The sequence below is a fragment of the Heteronotia binoei genome, chromosome 5 (assembly GCF_032191835.1).
Source record: "Heteronotia binoei isolate CCM8104 ecotype False Entrance Well chromosome 5, APGP_CSIRO_Hbin_v1, whole genome shotgun sequence".
NCBI lineage: Eukaryota > Metazoa > Chordata > Lepidosauria > Squamata > Gekkonidae > Heteronotia > Heteronotia binoei.
The window spans coordinates 169,703,884-169,721,449 of NC_083227.1; the positions used below are offsets into that span (position 1 = coordinate 169,703,884).

The 17,566-nt window shown below is 42.7% G+C and overlaps 1 protein-coding gene across 3 annotated transcripts in view; it reads right to left on the reverse strand.

Moving 5' to 3' along the window:
- The window catches only part of PKN1 (protein kinase N1), a 78,833-nt gene that overhangs the window by 29,836 nt on the left and 31,431 nt on the right, over positions 1 to 17,566 (reverse strand). Inside the window, exon 1 of one of the 3 annotated variants that reach the window (XM_060240705.1) lies at positions 83 to 186. The exons of 1 other annotated variant lie outside the window; for it this stretch is intronic. In XM_060240705.1, coding sequence (XP_060096688.1) covers positions 83 to 157 — 75 coding nt within the window. In that variant the 5' untranslated portion in view covers positions 158 to 186. Of the gene's footprint in view, positions 1 to 82; positions 189 to 17,566 lie in introns of those variants that run through there. One more of the 3 variants, XM_060240706.1, reaches the window with a different exon arrangement.

Here is a 17,566-nt window from a genome sequence, read left to right on the forward strand (position 1 = left end):
CCCATTACTCCAAAGCAGGGAGGGGAACAGGGATGATCAAGCTCTTTCCAAGCCCCCCAATATCCACCTACAAAGACAGTACCTCCAGCTCTTGGTCAGAGGGTGTATCTGCTTCCGAAAGAGACATCCTAGCCCCAGAAGAGGCACACCAGGCCATCTACCTGCTCAGGACTGCGTGCTGGCTACGCCCTCACTTCCTGCCTGTCAGTTCAAACGGCCCTTCCAGCCTGTGTGCAAACAAACCACTTCCTAAACAGAGTTCCTGTATTCGTTGGCACTACCAGAACAGGCGACTACAGCAGGAAGCAATGACTGAGCCTGCGTGCCCTCTCTCCTACTGCCTTCCCTTCCCTTATTCCTCCTGAATGAATCTGAAAGATGTAAGTTTCAAAAGCCTCCTATATTATGACCAAGATGCCTTTTAAATATTAGTTTGGTTGAGATTCTTGACTGAATTAGAGAATATGTACAAGTCAGCTCTTTAATAATACCCACCAGAAAGCATGGGGGACAGAAATACAAATTCACAGAAGAAGATCAGATCCCAAAGATAGGGCAGTGGTTCACTTCTGTGCCCTCTCCTCTAACTGCTTTGAGGTGCAGCTTTCCAAAAAGATGTAACCCTTGCAGTATATGTTCTCTTGAAAGGGCTGGCACAATTCCTACTTAACACTTTTCTATGGGATATCTTGTGCAGTGTCTGATTATACCCTTTCCTTGTGCTTCCAAATAACAGCAACACTAAACTGAAACATATTTTTCCGATTCAGCCTCTCTCACATTGCACTAACTGTACAATCACCTTTTTGGATGACTGGAGCTTCTGCTTCCCAATTTCAACCTCCAGTGTGGTATCCAGCTTTGCATTTGGTAACAGTACATTTTTGCCCCATACATTTTACTGCCAGTGGGGAGGGGGAAATCAAATTGAGGTAATAGGGAAAATATAAGAGTATCTTTATCACTTTTTCAAGTAATGTACCCTAATTTAGAGTTGTGTTAAAAATGGCAGAGGTCTGTCTTGCTCCCCATGCTCTTTAATGTCTGCTGGAAATTTTGGAGAGACTTTTCAAGGATATAGAGTGAGGTGATATCCATATCTTATTTCTTCTCTTCAGCTGAATCATGTGGAACATTGGATTTATCTGGAGGTGCTAAGGGTGTGAATGAGGGCCAACAAATTGAAACTCAATACAGATAAAGACTGAGGAGACAAAAGTGCCACAACCAGGGTTAGGGTTAGGAATGAGAAGTCAGGGAATGAGAAGTCAGCCTATTTCAGACAGAGGTGTTTTCCTCCAGCTTGGGGTGATATTAGATCTGTGCTTACTTGGCATGGGCATGAATCAAAGCATGAACTGCGATTCATGCTAAAATTGCCAATTAATCGTTTGTTATGAGTCGGTTTAGCAAATGGTGCTGCACACAAAATAAAAACAAAACAGCTTCGTTTTGGGGCAGTTTGTCTCTTCCTCCTCATGTGCCATTACATGCCTGGTGCAACGACATCACCTGGAAGTGACGTTATCATGCCAGGCATGTCACCGGGGGGGGGGACACTCTATCACTTGGGGGGGGACACTCTGTGGTTATCATAGAGTTTTCCCCCAAGCAGCAGAGCCTCCCCCCAGCGATATGCCTGGCTTACAATAATGTCATTTCTGGGTGACATTTTATTTATTTATGTCTTTGATTTATATCCCGCCCTCCCCACCGGGCATCATCATGGCGGGCAAGTTGCAGTGTGCCTGCCCTTTCTAGCCCTCTGGGGGCCATTCCACATCTTCCCCATCGGAATGAACCAACAAGCCACAAATTGTTTAGGAAATTTAAAAAACCCCATGAATTGAACTGAACTACCAAATAGGGTAACCCAACGAACCACAAAATGAAGCAAACCACCATTTTTGCGTTCCATGCCCATCCCTAGTGCTTACAGATGGAAGTGTGGTTACTTTTATTTTTTACTTCATTGACACCCCGCCTTTCTCCCCAGTGGGGACCCAAAGCAGCTTACATCATTCTCCTCTTTTCCATTTTTATCCTCACAATAACCCTGTAAGGTGGGTTAGGCTGAGGGTGTATGATGGGCCCAAGGTTGCCCAGAAAGCTTCCAAGGCAGAGTTAAGATTGAAATCTGTGTTTTCCAGTAAAAAATTTTTGCTCACTGTGGCTTTTGTTGATTTGGGCTATTTTACTGCCATACTCCTTGGTCAAAAACTTTCCCATTGATGGAATATGATGTTACATTACACCCCTCCCCCATTATTTGCAGAAGAGATGTGTGATGCCATACTATCATATTATATGTATTTATTATTTTATTAATATTTATTGTATGTTAAGTTTTGATTTTAGATGTAATGAAGTTGTGTTTTAAAAGTTTTATTATGATGTATTTACAAGAAGTAAAGATATATTGTGGAGAAAACAGGTTGAAACACAAGTTTAAAAGTATGGGATGGAAATTTATTTTTATCAGTGCCTGTTTAAAGGTTCAGATTCACATTCCCTGGTCTAGGCAAAAGCTATTTGTATTTTGTTCAATAGTTTAAAGTTTTAGAGATCTGCTAAAATGGTGACAGACTAATTTCAACTTGATTTACATGTATACACTTAAAAGTATACAAGCTGCCTCCAAGTAAGTTGATGAGTGTTATTAAAAGATTTAATTTGGGGGGGGGGGTGAAAAAGGATTATGTCTTGCATTTTAAAAGGGGAAAGTGTTATATTAAATTATCCTGATTAAGATTCACCTAGGTAAAGTCACTTTTATAGTGTGATCTAGAGAAGAACTGATTTTCATCGGTCCTTTGAGTGCCAAGAAAAAGGACAATGAGAATCTTTTTTCCCTTTTTGTCCCTTGAAAAAAACAGAAACCACTATCAGAATTCTATATTGTGTTAGCTGCATTTAAACATGTTTAATCAGATTTTCAATAGTTTGGTTTTCAAACTAAATGCTCATACCATTAAGAATTGCTAGATAGATTTCACTCTGATTTTTCAAGTGCCAGGAAAACAAATGTTAATATTAATATTAGTAACAGAAAGGAAAGAACATACTCTATGAGGAAATGTCCATATGTCCCACCCCAGACTCCAGAACAGAATAAACACTAAGCAATAAGCAGAATCAAAAACTTGATTGGCCCTAAAATATTTAAACCTTCTATAGAATTATCAGATGTTCCAATATACCTAAGTAAAAAATGAATGTTAGGAAAATTGCCCCCTTTTCTATCTTTTGCTTTGCAGCCTTGATGTGGTTTCCCATAAGTCACAAATAAGTTAGGGTCTTTATGGAAAGACTTACATTTGTGGTAAGTAGAAAGCAAGAGCTCTCCTAACATCTAGATTATGCAGAGCCCTTTGGCCATTGTCCTTCGAGTCCAAGAAAAATGTTGGGAAGACCATAGATCAAGATAGATGAAAATTGGAAACAACTTTAGGGAGAAATGTAGGATGAGGCTGAAGAACTACCTTATCCTTATAAAAAATGGTATATGTTGGGTCTGAATGGAAAACACATATATTGCTGGCTTGTTTGCTCAATGTTAGCATCACCAAGAGCAGTCTTCCAGGATAAAAGTTGCAAGGAAATAGATGTCACTGGCTCAGAAGAAGGGGGGCAGGGGAGCAACTCCTGCTGCTTTTGTGAGAGACGGAGCCTAGGGCCTGTTCAAAGATCCCCTGGTGGGGGTATGATCCAGAGGAATAGCTTGTGGAGGCTCCTCAGTACTGGGTTACTTGCAGGGAGCTGGCCAGCGGAGATGCCCAGGACAGGTGCCAGAGTAGGGCCTCTGCAGGAGGCATGGTTTGAAAGAAGGATCGCCACAGGACAGATGAGGATGAGAAGGTTGCAGACGTCCCTGCTAAGAAGTGTGGGCCCAGCAGTCAAACCCAGATGGAGGAATGGATGGGGCATGGTCTCCTGCCCCCCCTTGAATGCTGGCATATATATAACACATATATTGCTGGCTTGTTTGCCCAATGTAAGCACCACCAGAAGAGAAGTCTTCCAGGATAAAAGTTGCAAGGAAATAAGTCATCGACATTGGCTCAAAAGGTGGACACATAAGTTGTGCTAAAGCTAGAGACAAACTCCAGGGAGAAACTACGGGACAAACAGGAGGGTATAAATGCAAGACCCCTTTAGGAATGACTTTGTAAGATTATGAGGAAAAAACAATTATCTGATCAACATGAGCATGAAATGCTGATATTGCAGAAAGATTAATTTTTAACAAAGAAAAAATGAGTCCTGAATCTTGAAGACATAAAACATATGTCAAAATTTCAGACAGAGGAGCTGATTCCAGTTCAAAGGAGTGTCCAATGGCATATGCAGAGAAATGTTTCCACTTAGGTAAGTATGAACAGCTTATGGAGAGGTTTCTGGCATTGAGAATGACATGCTGTACAGCAGGTGGAAGATTTAAGCCATGGTCCTCCAAGCTGTGAGACACAGCAGGGATGGATTGTGATGCAACATTTCCCCATGTTGTTGAGAGAGAAGATCTACTGCAGGTGGAAATCAATAAGTATTCCAAGATAACTGGAGAAGTCTGGTGAACCACTGTTGTCTCAGCCACCATGGGGTCATGAGAATGCAATTGTGTGGTCTTGCACCACTTTCTGAATAGTTTTGACAATCAGAGGAGATGGTGGGAAGAGATAATGAAGAGGTCTGACCACTTGTGGAGACATAGGTGTAGATTATGGAGCATTTGGCACTGCCCCTGGTAGCAAAAACATCTGTCAGGATGGTGACCTGCCATGGAGGATGATGGCAGCCAAAGGATTCAAAGACTGGCTGGAGGTACTGACCATTCGTGATCTTCTCCACAAGACCAACTGAGAGAATCTGCCCAGGTGTTCTGCATTTCTGGGAGATGTACTGCAGTCAGGTGAATTTGATAATCAGTGCACCAATTCCATAGGGACACTGCTGTTCTGCACAGTTTTACAGACAACATCCCTCGCTGTTTGTTTATATAGAAGATAGTCACTACATTGTCTGTGGTGACCTGTACATGGAAATCCTGTAGTAAAGGAAGAAACAAACAAAGGGCACGATGCACTGACATCAACTCCAGGCAAGTGATATGGAGGTATCATTAGGCAGTTGTCCATTGGGCTTGCACAGTCAACCCCCCAAAATGGGCTCTCCAACCCCACTTGGAGGCATCTGTAGTAACTATTGCTGAAGGTGGTGGCGTTCCAAAGATTAGGTTGGATTCTTCTAGCCACCAATGAAGTAATAGTAGCATGGTTTTGGGAACTGTGACTTTGGTTAACTGATGTTATCGATGTGGACAGAATGTCTGAACAAACCAAAGTTGCAGTGGGCACATGTGTAACTGGGCAAAGAGCAAGACTGAAGTCATTTGCATATTTGAAGTCACAGCAGTCATTAACCCCAGCATGCATTGAATCATTAACACTGGCTGCGTGGGAGAGCTGAGAATGGCTGTCGCTAGGCTTTGTATATGGAGACTGCAGTCGAGAGGAAGATAAACCATATGCTGTGGCATACATAGCGGAGCCCCTATGAAATGAAAATCTTGGACAGGTTCCAACTTCAACTTGGAGAGGTTGACACAAAGACTCAACGAAACCAGAAGATTCAAAGTGGTGGATATTCTGAATACTCCCTCTAAGCTGTGGAGTCTTGTGAGCAAAAATTCTACTTTGTGAGCTACCGGCATTAGAGTTGTGAGCTCCTGCATAAATTAGTTTGCTCTGGGGCCATTTTTCCTGAACTAAGACAAAAATGTGTGAGCTGGAGGCTGAAAAACTGTGAGCTAGCTTACACAAACTCAGCTTAGAGGGAACATGATATCTGACCAGAGCTGGTCTGGAGACTGGGCCACTATCAATCAGTTCTTGATGTAAAGGAAGACCAAGATTCCCTGCTGTCTGAGTGTTACAGTCACCACTACCATGCAATTTGGTAAAAACACAGGTTCAAGTCAATAGGCCAAATGGTGGAATGTGAAATTGGTAGTGATGATCTCCCATTTTCAATCTCAAAAACCATCTGTGGTGTGGTCAGATGGTAATATGAAAATAACCATCCTGAAGATCCAGGGATGCTAACCAGGAGTTCTTGGGGATTAACAGAAGAATGGTTTGAATGATAATCATTCAAAAAAAAAATTGTGGGGTATGAACTTGTTGAGTTTGCAGAGATCCATGACTGTCCTCCATCCCTCTTCGGAACAATATTGTAGCAGGAATAGAACCCCTTGCGATGTTGATGTGTGGACACAAGCTCAATAGACTTTTTTTGGAGAAGTGTGCGGACTTTGAGGTCCAAGAAGTAAGAATCAGCAAAAATTGTTGGAACCAAGGGGACAAAAGAAATGCCATGGCATACTCTATTCTGATTACAGTTAAAACACAAGAATCTGTCATGATGTTTTCCTAAGCCAGCAGAAATGGCAGGAGTCTTGTCCCCACAGATGGTGTGTAGGCTTGAGATTGTGGATACTCTGTCCTTTTGACAAGAGTATGGGAGTCAAAGAGACTGTTTAGAAGGTGAGGAAGGTTTCTTTGAAGATTGGGATGTTGATACAGTTGGTTTTTTTGGGGGGGGGGGGGGGGAGAGACTATGATCAGATACCAGCAGTGCACTTTGGGTGAACCCAACCCTGCTCTCTGCCCATTCTGAGACCTCTGGCCACCTTCCTTAAGGAGACGCAGTGCAAGGTGAAGAGATGGCCTTGGGAGGGAAAGCCCCTGGAGAGGAGGCGGGACATGACACAGATATATCCAGGGCTTTTTTTGAGCAGGAACACACAGGAACTCAGTTCCAGCTGGCTAGGTGTCAGAGGATGTGGCTTAATATGCAAGTAAGTTCCTGTTGGGCTTTTTCTACAAAAAGGTTCTGTGTGACAACAGTGGTGACATTAGGGGTGTGGCCTAATATGCAGATGAGTTCCTGCTGGGCTTTTTCTACAAAAAAGCCCTGTCTATATCCCTATAATAATAAGAATAGAAACAACAATGAAACTAAAATCTGAACTTCTCAGAAAAGACTGTGAGGAAAAACTTTTAGGGGCTCAGGCTGGCACCTCTTGCCAAAGATTGAGGCTAGTTAGAGACCATGTCCCATTAATGAGGGCTCTTAGCTAAAACACTTCAGTGTGTTTTTAAAACAGATATAAGACTTAACACAGGGGTGTCAAACATGCAGCCTGGGGGCCAAATCAGGCCCCCAGACGGCTCCTATGAGGCCCCCAAGCAATCGGCTGTCATCTACTTCCTTCTCCTTCTTTCTTGCTTCCTTCTGCATCACAGCTTGCTTTGCCAGGCTTACTCAACTGCACAGGAGCTACAGAGCAAACCCTCTGTTTTCTCCATTGGCTGAGGCTCCTCTCTTGGGGAGGAAGGGAGGGAGGCAGAGTCAAAGCTAGCTTTGCAGAAAGTTTATATAATAAATATTCTTTTAATTAAATTTAAATATCAATTTTAAATATCAATTTTAAATATCAATTTTAATGGATCTAAGAAACAACTACAAAGAAACTGTGTTCAATATCGCTACAAGATCATGCAAATAATATTTATACAATATCAACATAGCATAACAAACAAACAAACAAATCAATAACAAGTAGCAAAGGTCCAAAAGGCTCAGTTATAAACAATGTCCTTGATATGTGGCAGAAAATCTTCCTCCAAGGTATTTTGTTGGCAATCTTCCCAAATTAAATATAATCTGATATATTGAAGCCTCCTGAAATATACGATTTTCAGATGTCTTAGTATGTTTCAGAGCGTAGCCCTTCATCAGGCAGACTTATTCCACTTAAGGACAATTCTATAGAGGCATAAACAGGCATGTGCACTAACACTATACATATTTAAAAATTACAAGAAAAATATATAATGAATTATATTCATACACTCATCTCTTGGTCTAATTATTCACACGCATGCAAAAAAAATGTCTTTTTCAGGATCCTGATAATCACCATCTCACAACCATGAAGCTTCACAAAATTCAAGCTTGGGTAGCTTCCCTCTTGTGTCAGAAAGCCATTAGTATAATTGTATAGGAACCTCCCTAAATTGGTTGCAGGCTAGTGAAAATGTATTTAGAGCAGATATCTATTAAAGGTACAAAACATATATAAAATCACCTATTATAGATGGTTTCAGTCGAATTGTACATTGTGAATTCACACTTTTTTGTGTTCATCACCTACTTTTACAGGAGGCACAATGGACACATAGATTGGGGACACTTTTCTCAGGAGGATTCAATTCAACCTTAGATCTTACACCCTTTATATAGAAAACAGCTTTTATTAAAAAGTGTGAATTTAACCATACATAATGTACAATTTGGCTGAAACTTGAGGTCTTCAGAGGGAGAAATAGGGAGGTCATTTGTTACCTTCTGAGATGGTGAAGCCTCAGGATTAGGAGATGGTTGTTCAGGATTGTCCTGAGTCTCCCTTGGAAGCAGCGGAAGCATCTTCAGAATCAAAATGTTCTGAGAGATGAGGTATCAGTATGGAGTCAAGCTTCAGTACCCGTTTCAGGGCAAATGGTATATTCAGTGAAGTCTCATTGGGATTATCCGAGCTAGACTTAAGGCGGTCCTTTTGATAGTGATCCATAGAAGTGTCAGGTTTGGAGGAGAAGGCTGACACAAGCTGACAAGGTGGTTCTGGAGTGAGGAGGAAGTTCTGGAGTGAGGAGAAAATTCTGAGTATTGGTCCCAGTCCTGTGGGCATGAGGTGTGAATCAGGGGAAGGCTGACTGAAAGGCGTAAGCCCCATACAAAAATTGCCATTTGCATTGTCAAGGAATCATCGGTTGTAATGGAAGACAGAATGAGGAGGATTGGTCTGAATCCTTGCTGGGCGAGAATTAGTACTGAGCGAAGTGATCCTATGGTTGGGTTGTCTTGTTTGGCTGTTGTGGATCTCAAGGTGATGTATGAGAGGGAGGAGCTGATGGGTGACTGTCTTCTGTGCCAGATTGTTGCATTAATTCTACCTCTCAATCTGACTTGGAAGACAGAATCAGTTGTGTAGATACCAAGGAAAGCATCAGGGGGGTGGGTCAATGAATTTGTTGAGGCCAGTAGTAGAGGTATAATAGGAATCACTGGGTCTGATGCCAGTGTTTTTGGAGAAGCGGTGGTAACCTGGTGGTCATGTTTCTGGGTGCTTGTGGGAGTCATATTTGTGCTTCTTTTTCTTTTCTGCTTTTGATTCCTTATACTCTCTGCTTTTCTTAGCAGGTTTAGAGGATTCCAACTTTGATGCCGAGCTCGCTCTCCTCAGGGGGTGATTGGCGTCTGACTGGGAATGGCCCTGAGTATCCGTGTTTACTAATGTCAATTTGGCTGTCAGTGCTGATGTCAACAGTTTGGCCATTGTATCGATTGGAGCAGAGGACATCAACACCATCAGATTGGGAGAAAGCACTGATTCCAAAAGCACTGCCAACAGGTGCGCCACCCTGTTCTTTCTCATCTTATTTGAAAACTTTAGTATAGTATTGGCAGGAATCAATCCAGTGCACTTCCCACCAGGCAAATTAAGCAACGAGAATGGCAATCAGGTGGTGGAATTTTGCTCCTGCACTTAATACAGTGCTTGAAACAGCCTCAGCTTTCTCCATAAGATAATGGGTTGTCACATGAGGAAAAACAAGGAGGGGGAGGCCTCGAGGGTCCTTACTACTCCATCCAGACCACTCACTAGTCTTTGTTCTCCAAAGAGCAAGAAGAGAAGAATGAAGAGGGTTTAAGAAATCTGAAGAAAAGTAGGATGAACGGAATTGAAGAAGTCCACTGTAGCAGAGAAGATAATCCAATCAGTGCAACAGTCAGAAGAGAAGTGGTGGGATGTCTGTGCCCACCTCAGAGAGCATGCGTGACGGGGCTTCTGCATATATCACTGGGGAAGGGTGCAAAAATCCCTTTGACTTTGAAGTTTACTGTTTGGGATCGGAGCAGGTGCCCTGTTCCCATGGGTGTGATACACAAAGACCACAAAGAAGATCAGCCAGTATCATAATGCCCTTGTATAAATCTATGGTGCAACCTCATTTGGAATACTGTGTACAGTTCTGGCCACAGTACCTCAAAAAGGATATTATAGCATTAGAAAACATGCAGAAAAGGGCAACTGATTAAGGGGATGGAACATCTGCCCTATGAAGAAAGGTTAAGAAGGTTAGGGATCTTTAGCTTGGAGAAACAATGGTTGAAGTTTACAAAATTATGCATGGGACAGAAAATGTAGAGAAAGAAGTATTTTTCTCCTTTTCTCACAATACAAGGACTTGTGGGCAGTCAATGAAATTGATGAGCAGTAGGCATAGAACAGACAAAAGGAAGTACTTCTTCATCCAAGGAGTAATTAACACATGGAATTCACTACCACAGAAGCGGCAGAGGCTAGAAGCTCAGACAGCTTCATGAGGGGATTGGATAACTATACGGAGCGCCATTCCATGAGTGGCTATTAGCCACAAAGTATATATGGAACACTATGTCTGAAGCAGTGATGCTATGTATTCTTGGTGCTTGGGAGGCACCAGTGGACATGCTTCTGGAGTTCTGACCCTGTTGGTGGACCTCCTGCAGACACCTGGGTTCTGGTTATTGTGTGACACAGAATGTTGGACTGGATAGGCCACTGGCCTGAATGTTGGACTGGATAGGCCACTGGCCTGATTCAATATGGCTTCTCTGATGTTCTTATGTTCTGCCCATGTGCCTGAAGAGTGTGTGTGTGTGTGGAGTGTGTGTGTGAAATGCTGTTGTCACAGCTGATTTAAGGAAATCCCATAGGAACTCCAAGGCAAGAGACCAACAGAAATGGTTTGCCATTTCTTTCCTCTGCATAGCAACCCCTGGAATTCCTTGGTGATCTCCCATACAAATACTAACTGGGGCCAACCTTGTTCAGCTTCCAAGATCTGATGGGATCAGGCTAACCTCAGCCATCCAGGTCACCATTCTTGAAACATATATGCTTTCTATTGTAACATCCCCACAGCCTCCCAGTAGCACTTTATGGAATCTGTTCAGCTGGATGAATAACTGGTGCTTGTGACCAACCAGGTCACTAATAAGCTGCTTGAAAAATATCTTTGCTCACACAAGAACAAGCGGAATCTCAAAGGGGCTCAGTTACTACCTACATGGAGCAGGGGACAGATGAACAGGCAATGGAGAATTGAGTCGTCTAACAGCCAGCAGGGCCTCTCAGATATCCGTTTAGTTTTATTACTGTACTGATTATTTCTGAAGACCCCTAGTGTTAACAACCTGTAATACAATCTCTATCCAGGGCTGGCCCATGGTAGCTCTCCAGATGTTTTTTGCCTACAACTCCCATCAGCCCCCGCCAGCATGGCTGGGGCTGATGGGAGCTGTAGGCAAAAACCATCTGGAGAGCTACCATGGGCCACCCCTGTGGGGGCCCAAAGTGAACTTGTGGGCTTTTTCAGACAATGTTGCTTTTATGTCGGGGAATGAACAGTGATCCAAAATAGTCTAAGGTTTCTGTTCCTGGGAAGTTCTTTTCCCCCTGTACATTCAGAACTGCAGTGCAGAGTTGCTGATAGTTCTCTGGCAAGAAGACTGCACTCCTGTAGCACATCACGACTGGCTGAAATCAGTGCAGATTTTACAGTTGCAACACTATTTTTCTTTATCTGAAAAGATCCTACAACAGAAGCAGCTAATGCACTGGGCAGTGAATCTTTTAGGACACATGAGTTTTATAAAGCCAAGCTCAGCTTCCAAAATGCATCAAATGGCCTCTACAGCTCTTCCCGTGTGATCTTCAAGCCTACTAGATCAGAGTCACTAGAGAGGAAAATCTCTTGTGGAAAAAAAAATCTGGGTCAATCTGTAACATCTTTACATTTGAGGTTTTGCTTATACCATCAGATTCATGGGAGCTGCAATAGGAGAGCTGTACAAGGTTTGGTGTCTTCTTCTATGTTCAGTATTAGTGTGAGACTCCTGAAAAAGATCATATATAGTTTTGGAATGGGTATCATCAATATGCTGATGACACTCAGTTGTATTGTCACCTTGGCTAAACCTTTAGGAATTGTCATCTCTGTACTAGACCAGGGGGCAAATAGTCAAGGGGAAATAAACTGAATCCATATAAGAATGAGGTGGTGCTGGTTAGTAAGATAACTACATTAGATGGGGTAGTCCTCTCTGCTATTGATGAGGTGCAACTTTAATTAAAAGACTTAGTTAAAAGTTTGGGTCATCTTAGTCATGTTTCCTGTTACTGAAAAATGTTTTCTTCCAGCTGGATTGAGTTTAGAAGCTGACCCTGTTTCTACACATATCTGATTTGGCCACTCCATAGTAACCTTGAGGCTAGATTACTGCAACACACTCTACAAGCAGCTGCCCTTGAAGACATTCAGAAGCTTCAGCTGGTACAAAAATTAGTGTCCTGTAAAGACTACCTGCTTCTGGGTCCAGTTAAAGGTGCAGGAAGCTGTTCATTATTTAGATTCTACATACTTGAAAGGACAGTCTCTCTTACTATAAACCTGTACAACACCTGTACTCCTCAAAACAAGGTCACGTCACTCTCCAGAACGTTTTTCATTTGACTGGCATTCCCTAAGGGATCTCAGCTTCCTGCTCTCTGTTTAATTACTGTTTTTATATTTCTGTATGTGTCTTTTAGCTTGGTTTTAATTATGTAGTTTTTGTTTGTTTTTAAGATTTGCTTTATTATGTTTTCAATTTGTTAGTTCTGTCGGAGGTCCTGATGAAGGGAGGAAAGCAGGATCTAAAATGTGTAAATAAATACATCAATTACTGCCCAAGCCTTTTCTATTGCTTCCCTGCTGCTGTGGAGCAGTGCCTGGAAGGGGTAAGGCAGCTGTGCTTGTAGAACTGTTTAGGAGAGTACTTTTTATAAAGGGAATAAAATAGGATTGTAATGTCTGTGAAAAAATGACACATTTAGTTAAAACAATGCATAGTTTCCTGGATGTATTACATTGTTTTTATCTCAATTCTATAGGTTTATAATCCAGTTTTATTCCATTATTTGCTGCATATTTTATACTAGCCTTTTAACAGTGTTTTCTAACTCTGTAATCCTCCTTGAGTCCCAGTGAGTAAATTAGATTAAAAATAAAGTAAACAAATAAAATGACTATTTACATCAGCTCATGAGGCAACTGGAAGGAACAGGTGTGGACATTAACATATTTGTATAACGATGTGTTTTAATGATTTAAAACACCAGTCATAGCTATCGCAGGAGGTGTCCTTGAAAGGGCAGCTGCTGTGAGAGCTCTCTCCAGCCCCACCCACCTCACAGGGTGTCTGTTGTGGGGGAGGAAGGGAAAGGAGATTGTGAGCTGCTCTGTGACTCTTTGGAGTGAAGGGCGGGATATAAATCCAATATCATCATCTTCTCTCAGCCCCACCCACCTCACAGGGTGTCTGTTGTGGGGGGAGAAGATACAGGAGATTGTAAGCTGCTCTGAGTCTCTGATTCAGAGAGAAGGGTGGGGTATAAATCTGCAGTCTTCTTCTGTTTTTCCCCATGCTAGGCAGTCGGGGTAGGGATGGCTTGTTCCCTTTGGACGTATTCTTCCCTAGTTTCTGTGAGAGATCTAGTGCCTTGTCTACTAGACCTCTTGATTAAAGAGACATTTGGGTTGCTCTGGCACTCTTATTTCCTCCTGAAACATTTTCCCTTCCTTATCAGATGAACTGTTTGACTCTCCCACATCCCAGTAGGAGGAAGCTCACTTGCCTTGAGAAGGGGGGCATCTGTGCACTGCCACATTGTTTATTTTTATTTTTTTTGCGTGCTGCTAGTGCCCTGAACTCTGCCCCGTCTGAGGAATCCTCCCCACTTTCTCAAACAATTCTCAGGAGGGGAAGGGAGAGGGAATATGATCTGGAGGAGGATCTTGAATGATATCTTTTCCGGCTCCCTTATGGGGAATATGAGGCCTGCTTTTGTAGGGATTGGACTTCCTCCAACATTGAATGGCAAAGCCAGCTGGCTATCTCCAAGAAGCATCTGGAAAATGGAGACTGGGAGGGAGGAGGCATTTCTACTTTGCTGTATGGTGGCGCTTTGTCTACTTGACTGCTCCACTGTGGCCATGAGGGCCATGCTCAAGCGTCCATCAACTTTATTGGGGCACAGGATCTTCCAAGCCTGAGTCAGTCATTGCTGTTGAGGCGTCCTCTGAGGAATTTTGCAGCATGCTCCACTTGCTGCCTCTGCTTGTCTTCCACTTGTCACTCTTCTGCAGGTCTGCACCTGCTCAACTGCGCCAAGGAGAAATTCTTTCCTCCCATTTTTGAGAGAACAATGAGTTCTCCAACCTCCTTGGAAACAAAGTCTTCTGAGGTTTTATAGAAGTTCTTTCTGTTCTTCATTGCCTCAGCCATTCTACCCTTGTGTGTGGGGGGGGGGGAGGTGTAGGCCAAAGAAGGAACTGAAGTATAGAATAAAGAAATGATAAAAAGGTATTAAAAGTGCCTTCTGCTAAGTCAGGGGTATCCAACATGCAGCCCAGGGGCCAAATTAGGAGCTGGAAATGGGACGAGTAGCAGAAAAAGCTTTTACTTTCACAGCACAGGGGGAGGGGGAGAGAAAGAGAGAGAGAGATTCTCTGTCCACAAAAGCTGCTGTGAGCCAGTGCACTCGTAAGAAAGGAATACAAGTGTAAGTCAACATCTGTGTACCAGAGACCAGCAATTAGGTAGTCAGTCAAGAAGGTATTGCCCTAATCAATTCTGAGCTTTTTACTCATTTAATTATATGGAATCTACTATAAGTAGCTTTACCACATAATTTATGAAACTTAAAAGTGTGTGTAAAGTTTTAAGATGGCGTGCAAAGTGCTGCACAGCAGAATACCAAATATAGCAGTTTTGTCAAATGGGAATAAAAACAGGAGATGAAAATAGAAATCAGCACTGTGCTAAAGCAGAAAGACTTGAAGTATGTGAGCAGAAAGTTTGAAGTATTCTTAAGACCATTAAGTTCTAAAATTGTCTGTTTAGTAGTCTAACAAAATGTAATAGAAGGGCTTTCACCACTGGCATGGCTAGTGTTCAAATTTTTGATTGCTAAGATGTGCAACGGCATGCACCAGGCCTTCAATAAAAATATGTCAGCCTTCATTCTGAAAGTGAAGATAGGTCACGTAGTGTTCCCAGTTCATGGACTGGAAGACGACCGGCACAATATACTAAAGAATTCCATTCACATATGCTTTTCAGTTAAATTATAACCTGAAATATCCAGCTGCCTGCCACAGGCACAAGCTTATCTGCCACAGTCCCAGCTATCCACGTGTTGGTTCCCCAAAAAAGAGACAAAAAAAAAGCCCAGCAAAAAACTCATCTGCATATTAGGCCACACTCCCTGATGTCACCATTGCTTCACACAGAGCTTTTCTGTAGCAAAAGCCCAGCAGGAACTCATCTGCATATTAGGCCACACCCCCTGATGCCAAGCCAGGTGGAACTGCGTTCCTGTGTGTTCCTGCTCAAAAAAAAAACAGCCCTGGAAGAGCTAGTTGATTTCCAGGAAAAATAAAAGAATTGTGGAGTAGATGGATTTATACCATCAAAAGTAAGTCCAAGGCTCACCAATGCATCAGCTGTGCAAGTCGGAGCTGCCAGTAGGTTTTTATCTCGGGATCTGTTTTGTGTTACTGCATTATTTGCCAAGAGTCTTGCCAACCCAAGGATGGAGGAATCCAGTGTTCCTTTCCACTGGCAGACTGTACTAGCTATCTAATCTAGAGGCTTGACATATTCAATGGGAAATGCCTCGTAAGTGCTATTTCAGCCATCTTTGAACACAGCATAACTTTACAGATTCTGACACAGAACCAAGCCCATATGACAATTAAATAGCAACAGCAAGATCAGGAGGATACTTCCACCTACTGCTTTTAAATCCCTGGCTAGGACAAGGACAAGCTATTTGTCTCTCCATATTTGAACCCTCTGTATCCCCCGCTAAAAGGATTACAACCATGTAACAAACCAAAAAGCACTCTAGAGCTCCTGTAAGAATTTTTCCATGCACATCCACACGAACACACATACAAGGAGTGGAGGAGAAATATTTCAGAAATCCTTGAAAGCCTGGATGGTTGCTATGAATGGCTGCCTGCCGGTATCGAGCTCTGCAATTCCAGGCCAATTGCCATGTTAGCCATTCTTAGGGTCAAAGCAGAATAAGAGTCTTCCTGTCTGACCCAACTGGTTGTTTCCAATAAAAGATCCTCTCTGCTTACATTCTGTGTTTCATTCAGACCATCCAGCAATTCTGCACAGAGGTCACAAGCTCAACACCCAATCCCAAATTTTGTCTTGCAAAGGCAGAAATACAGATCAAGGCCAAAGCAATCCTTTATGGTGATGGACAAGTAGTTTGCAGTGCAGGATCCACTCTAACATCATAGAACCCAGAGGTGTAGACACAGGATGATGTAAACCAAACCATCTAAATCTGTGACAGCAAGCTCTCAATTTCTGAGTCACCAAAATTCAGCAGAGATTACCACAAATGCTTTCAGAAAAAAACATTCTAGTTGTAAGTGGCCATGAATTCAAAACCAGAGGGGAGCCACGTCTTCACTCACTAAGAAATGCCAAATAGAGGGGCTGGGATGGAGCATATAGCTATCATGAAGAAGAAACGCACAAGATGTTACTAGCAGCAACGTCTTTGAAGGTTGCAAACTAATTTCTCTCCCCATATCCCATCCCAGAACTTCATCTCACAATTTAACTCAGGACAGGAGCCAGATGGGAAAAAGTGAGTCAGCTGCTGGGAACTAGAGGGAAAAGTTGCCATTTGTGCCCCTCAAAGAGAGATTTGCAGGGGAGCGCTAGTCATATAGCTGCTGCATCTCATAGCAGATGCCCAGGCAAGGAGACCCAGACTAAACCGGCAGATTGAACCAAGTGGGCAGCCGTGTTGGTCTGAAGCAGCTGAACAAAGCAGGAGTCAAGTTGCACCTTTAACTTGGTTGGTCTTAAAGGTGCCACTTGACTCCTGCTTTGTTCAATGGCAGACTGAAGACTATGTCTACATCACAGTAAAGTTTCTGTGTAGTCGGCATATCGCCACACAACGCCACATGAGCCTGTCGCTTCATTCTCCTTAGCTGTAGCAGGATGCGCCTAGTGAGGCTAAGTCAGCAGCTGCAACTGGCTGCAATGTTCTTAAGAGCAAGTTCTTTAAAAGCAAATAGGTACAACCAGGTGATAGTGGCAGTACACTATGCCATTTCGCATCCTGGAGCTACTCTGAGCATTTAACTCTCAGGAAAAAACTTGAGAACTGTAGCTCTGTGACAACAGCCAGCAATCTCCAATAAAGGATCCTCAGCTTTTTCTCCAAACTACAATTCCAGAATTCTTCGGAGCAATCACAATAAACATTTTATATAAAATAGGTACATCTGTAGTGTACATCCATCCTGCCTGGAATAGTCTCTATGAGATGTTGACAGAGCACCCTAGGTTTCTATCCCCTGCCAGTTTGGCCTGCAGTTTC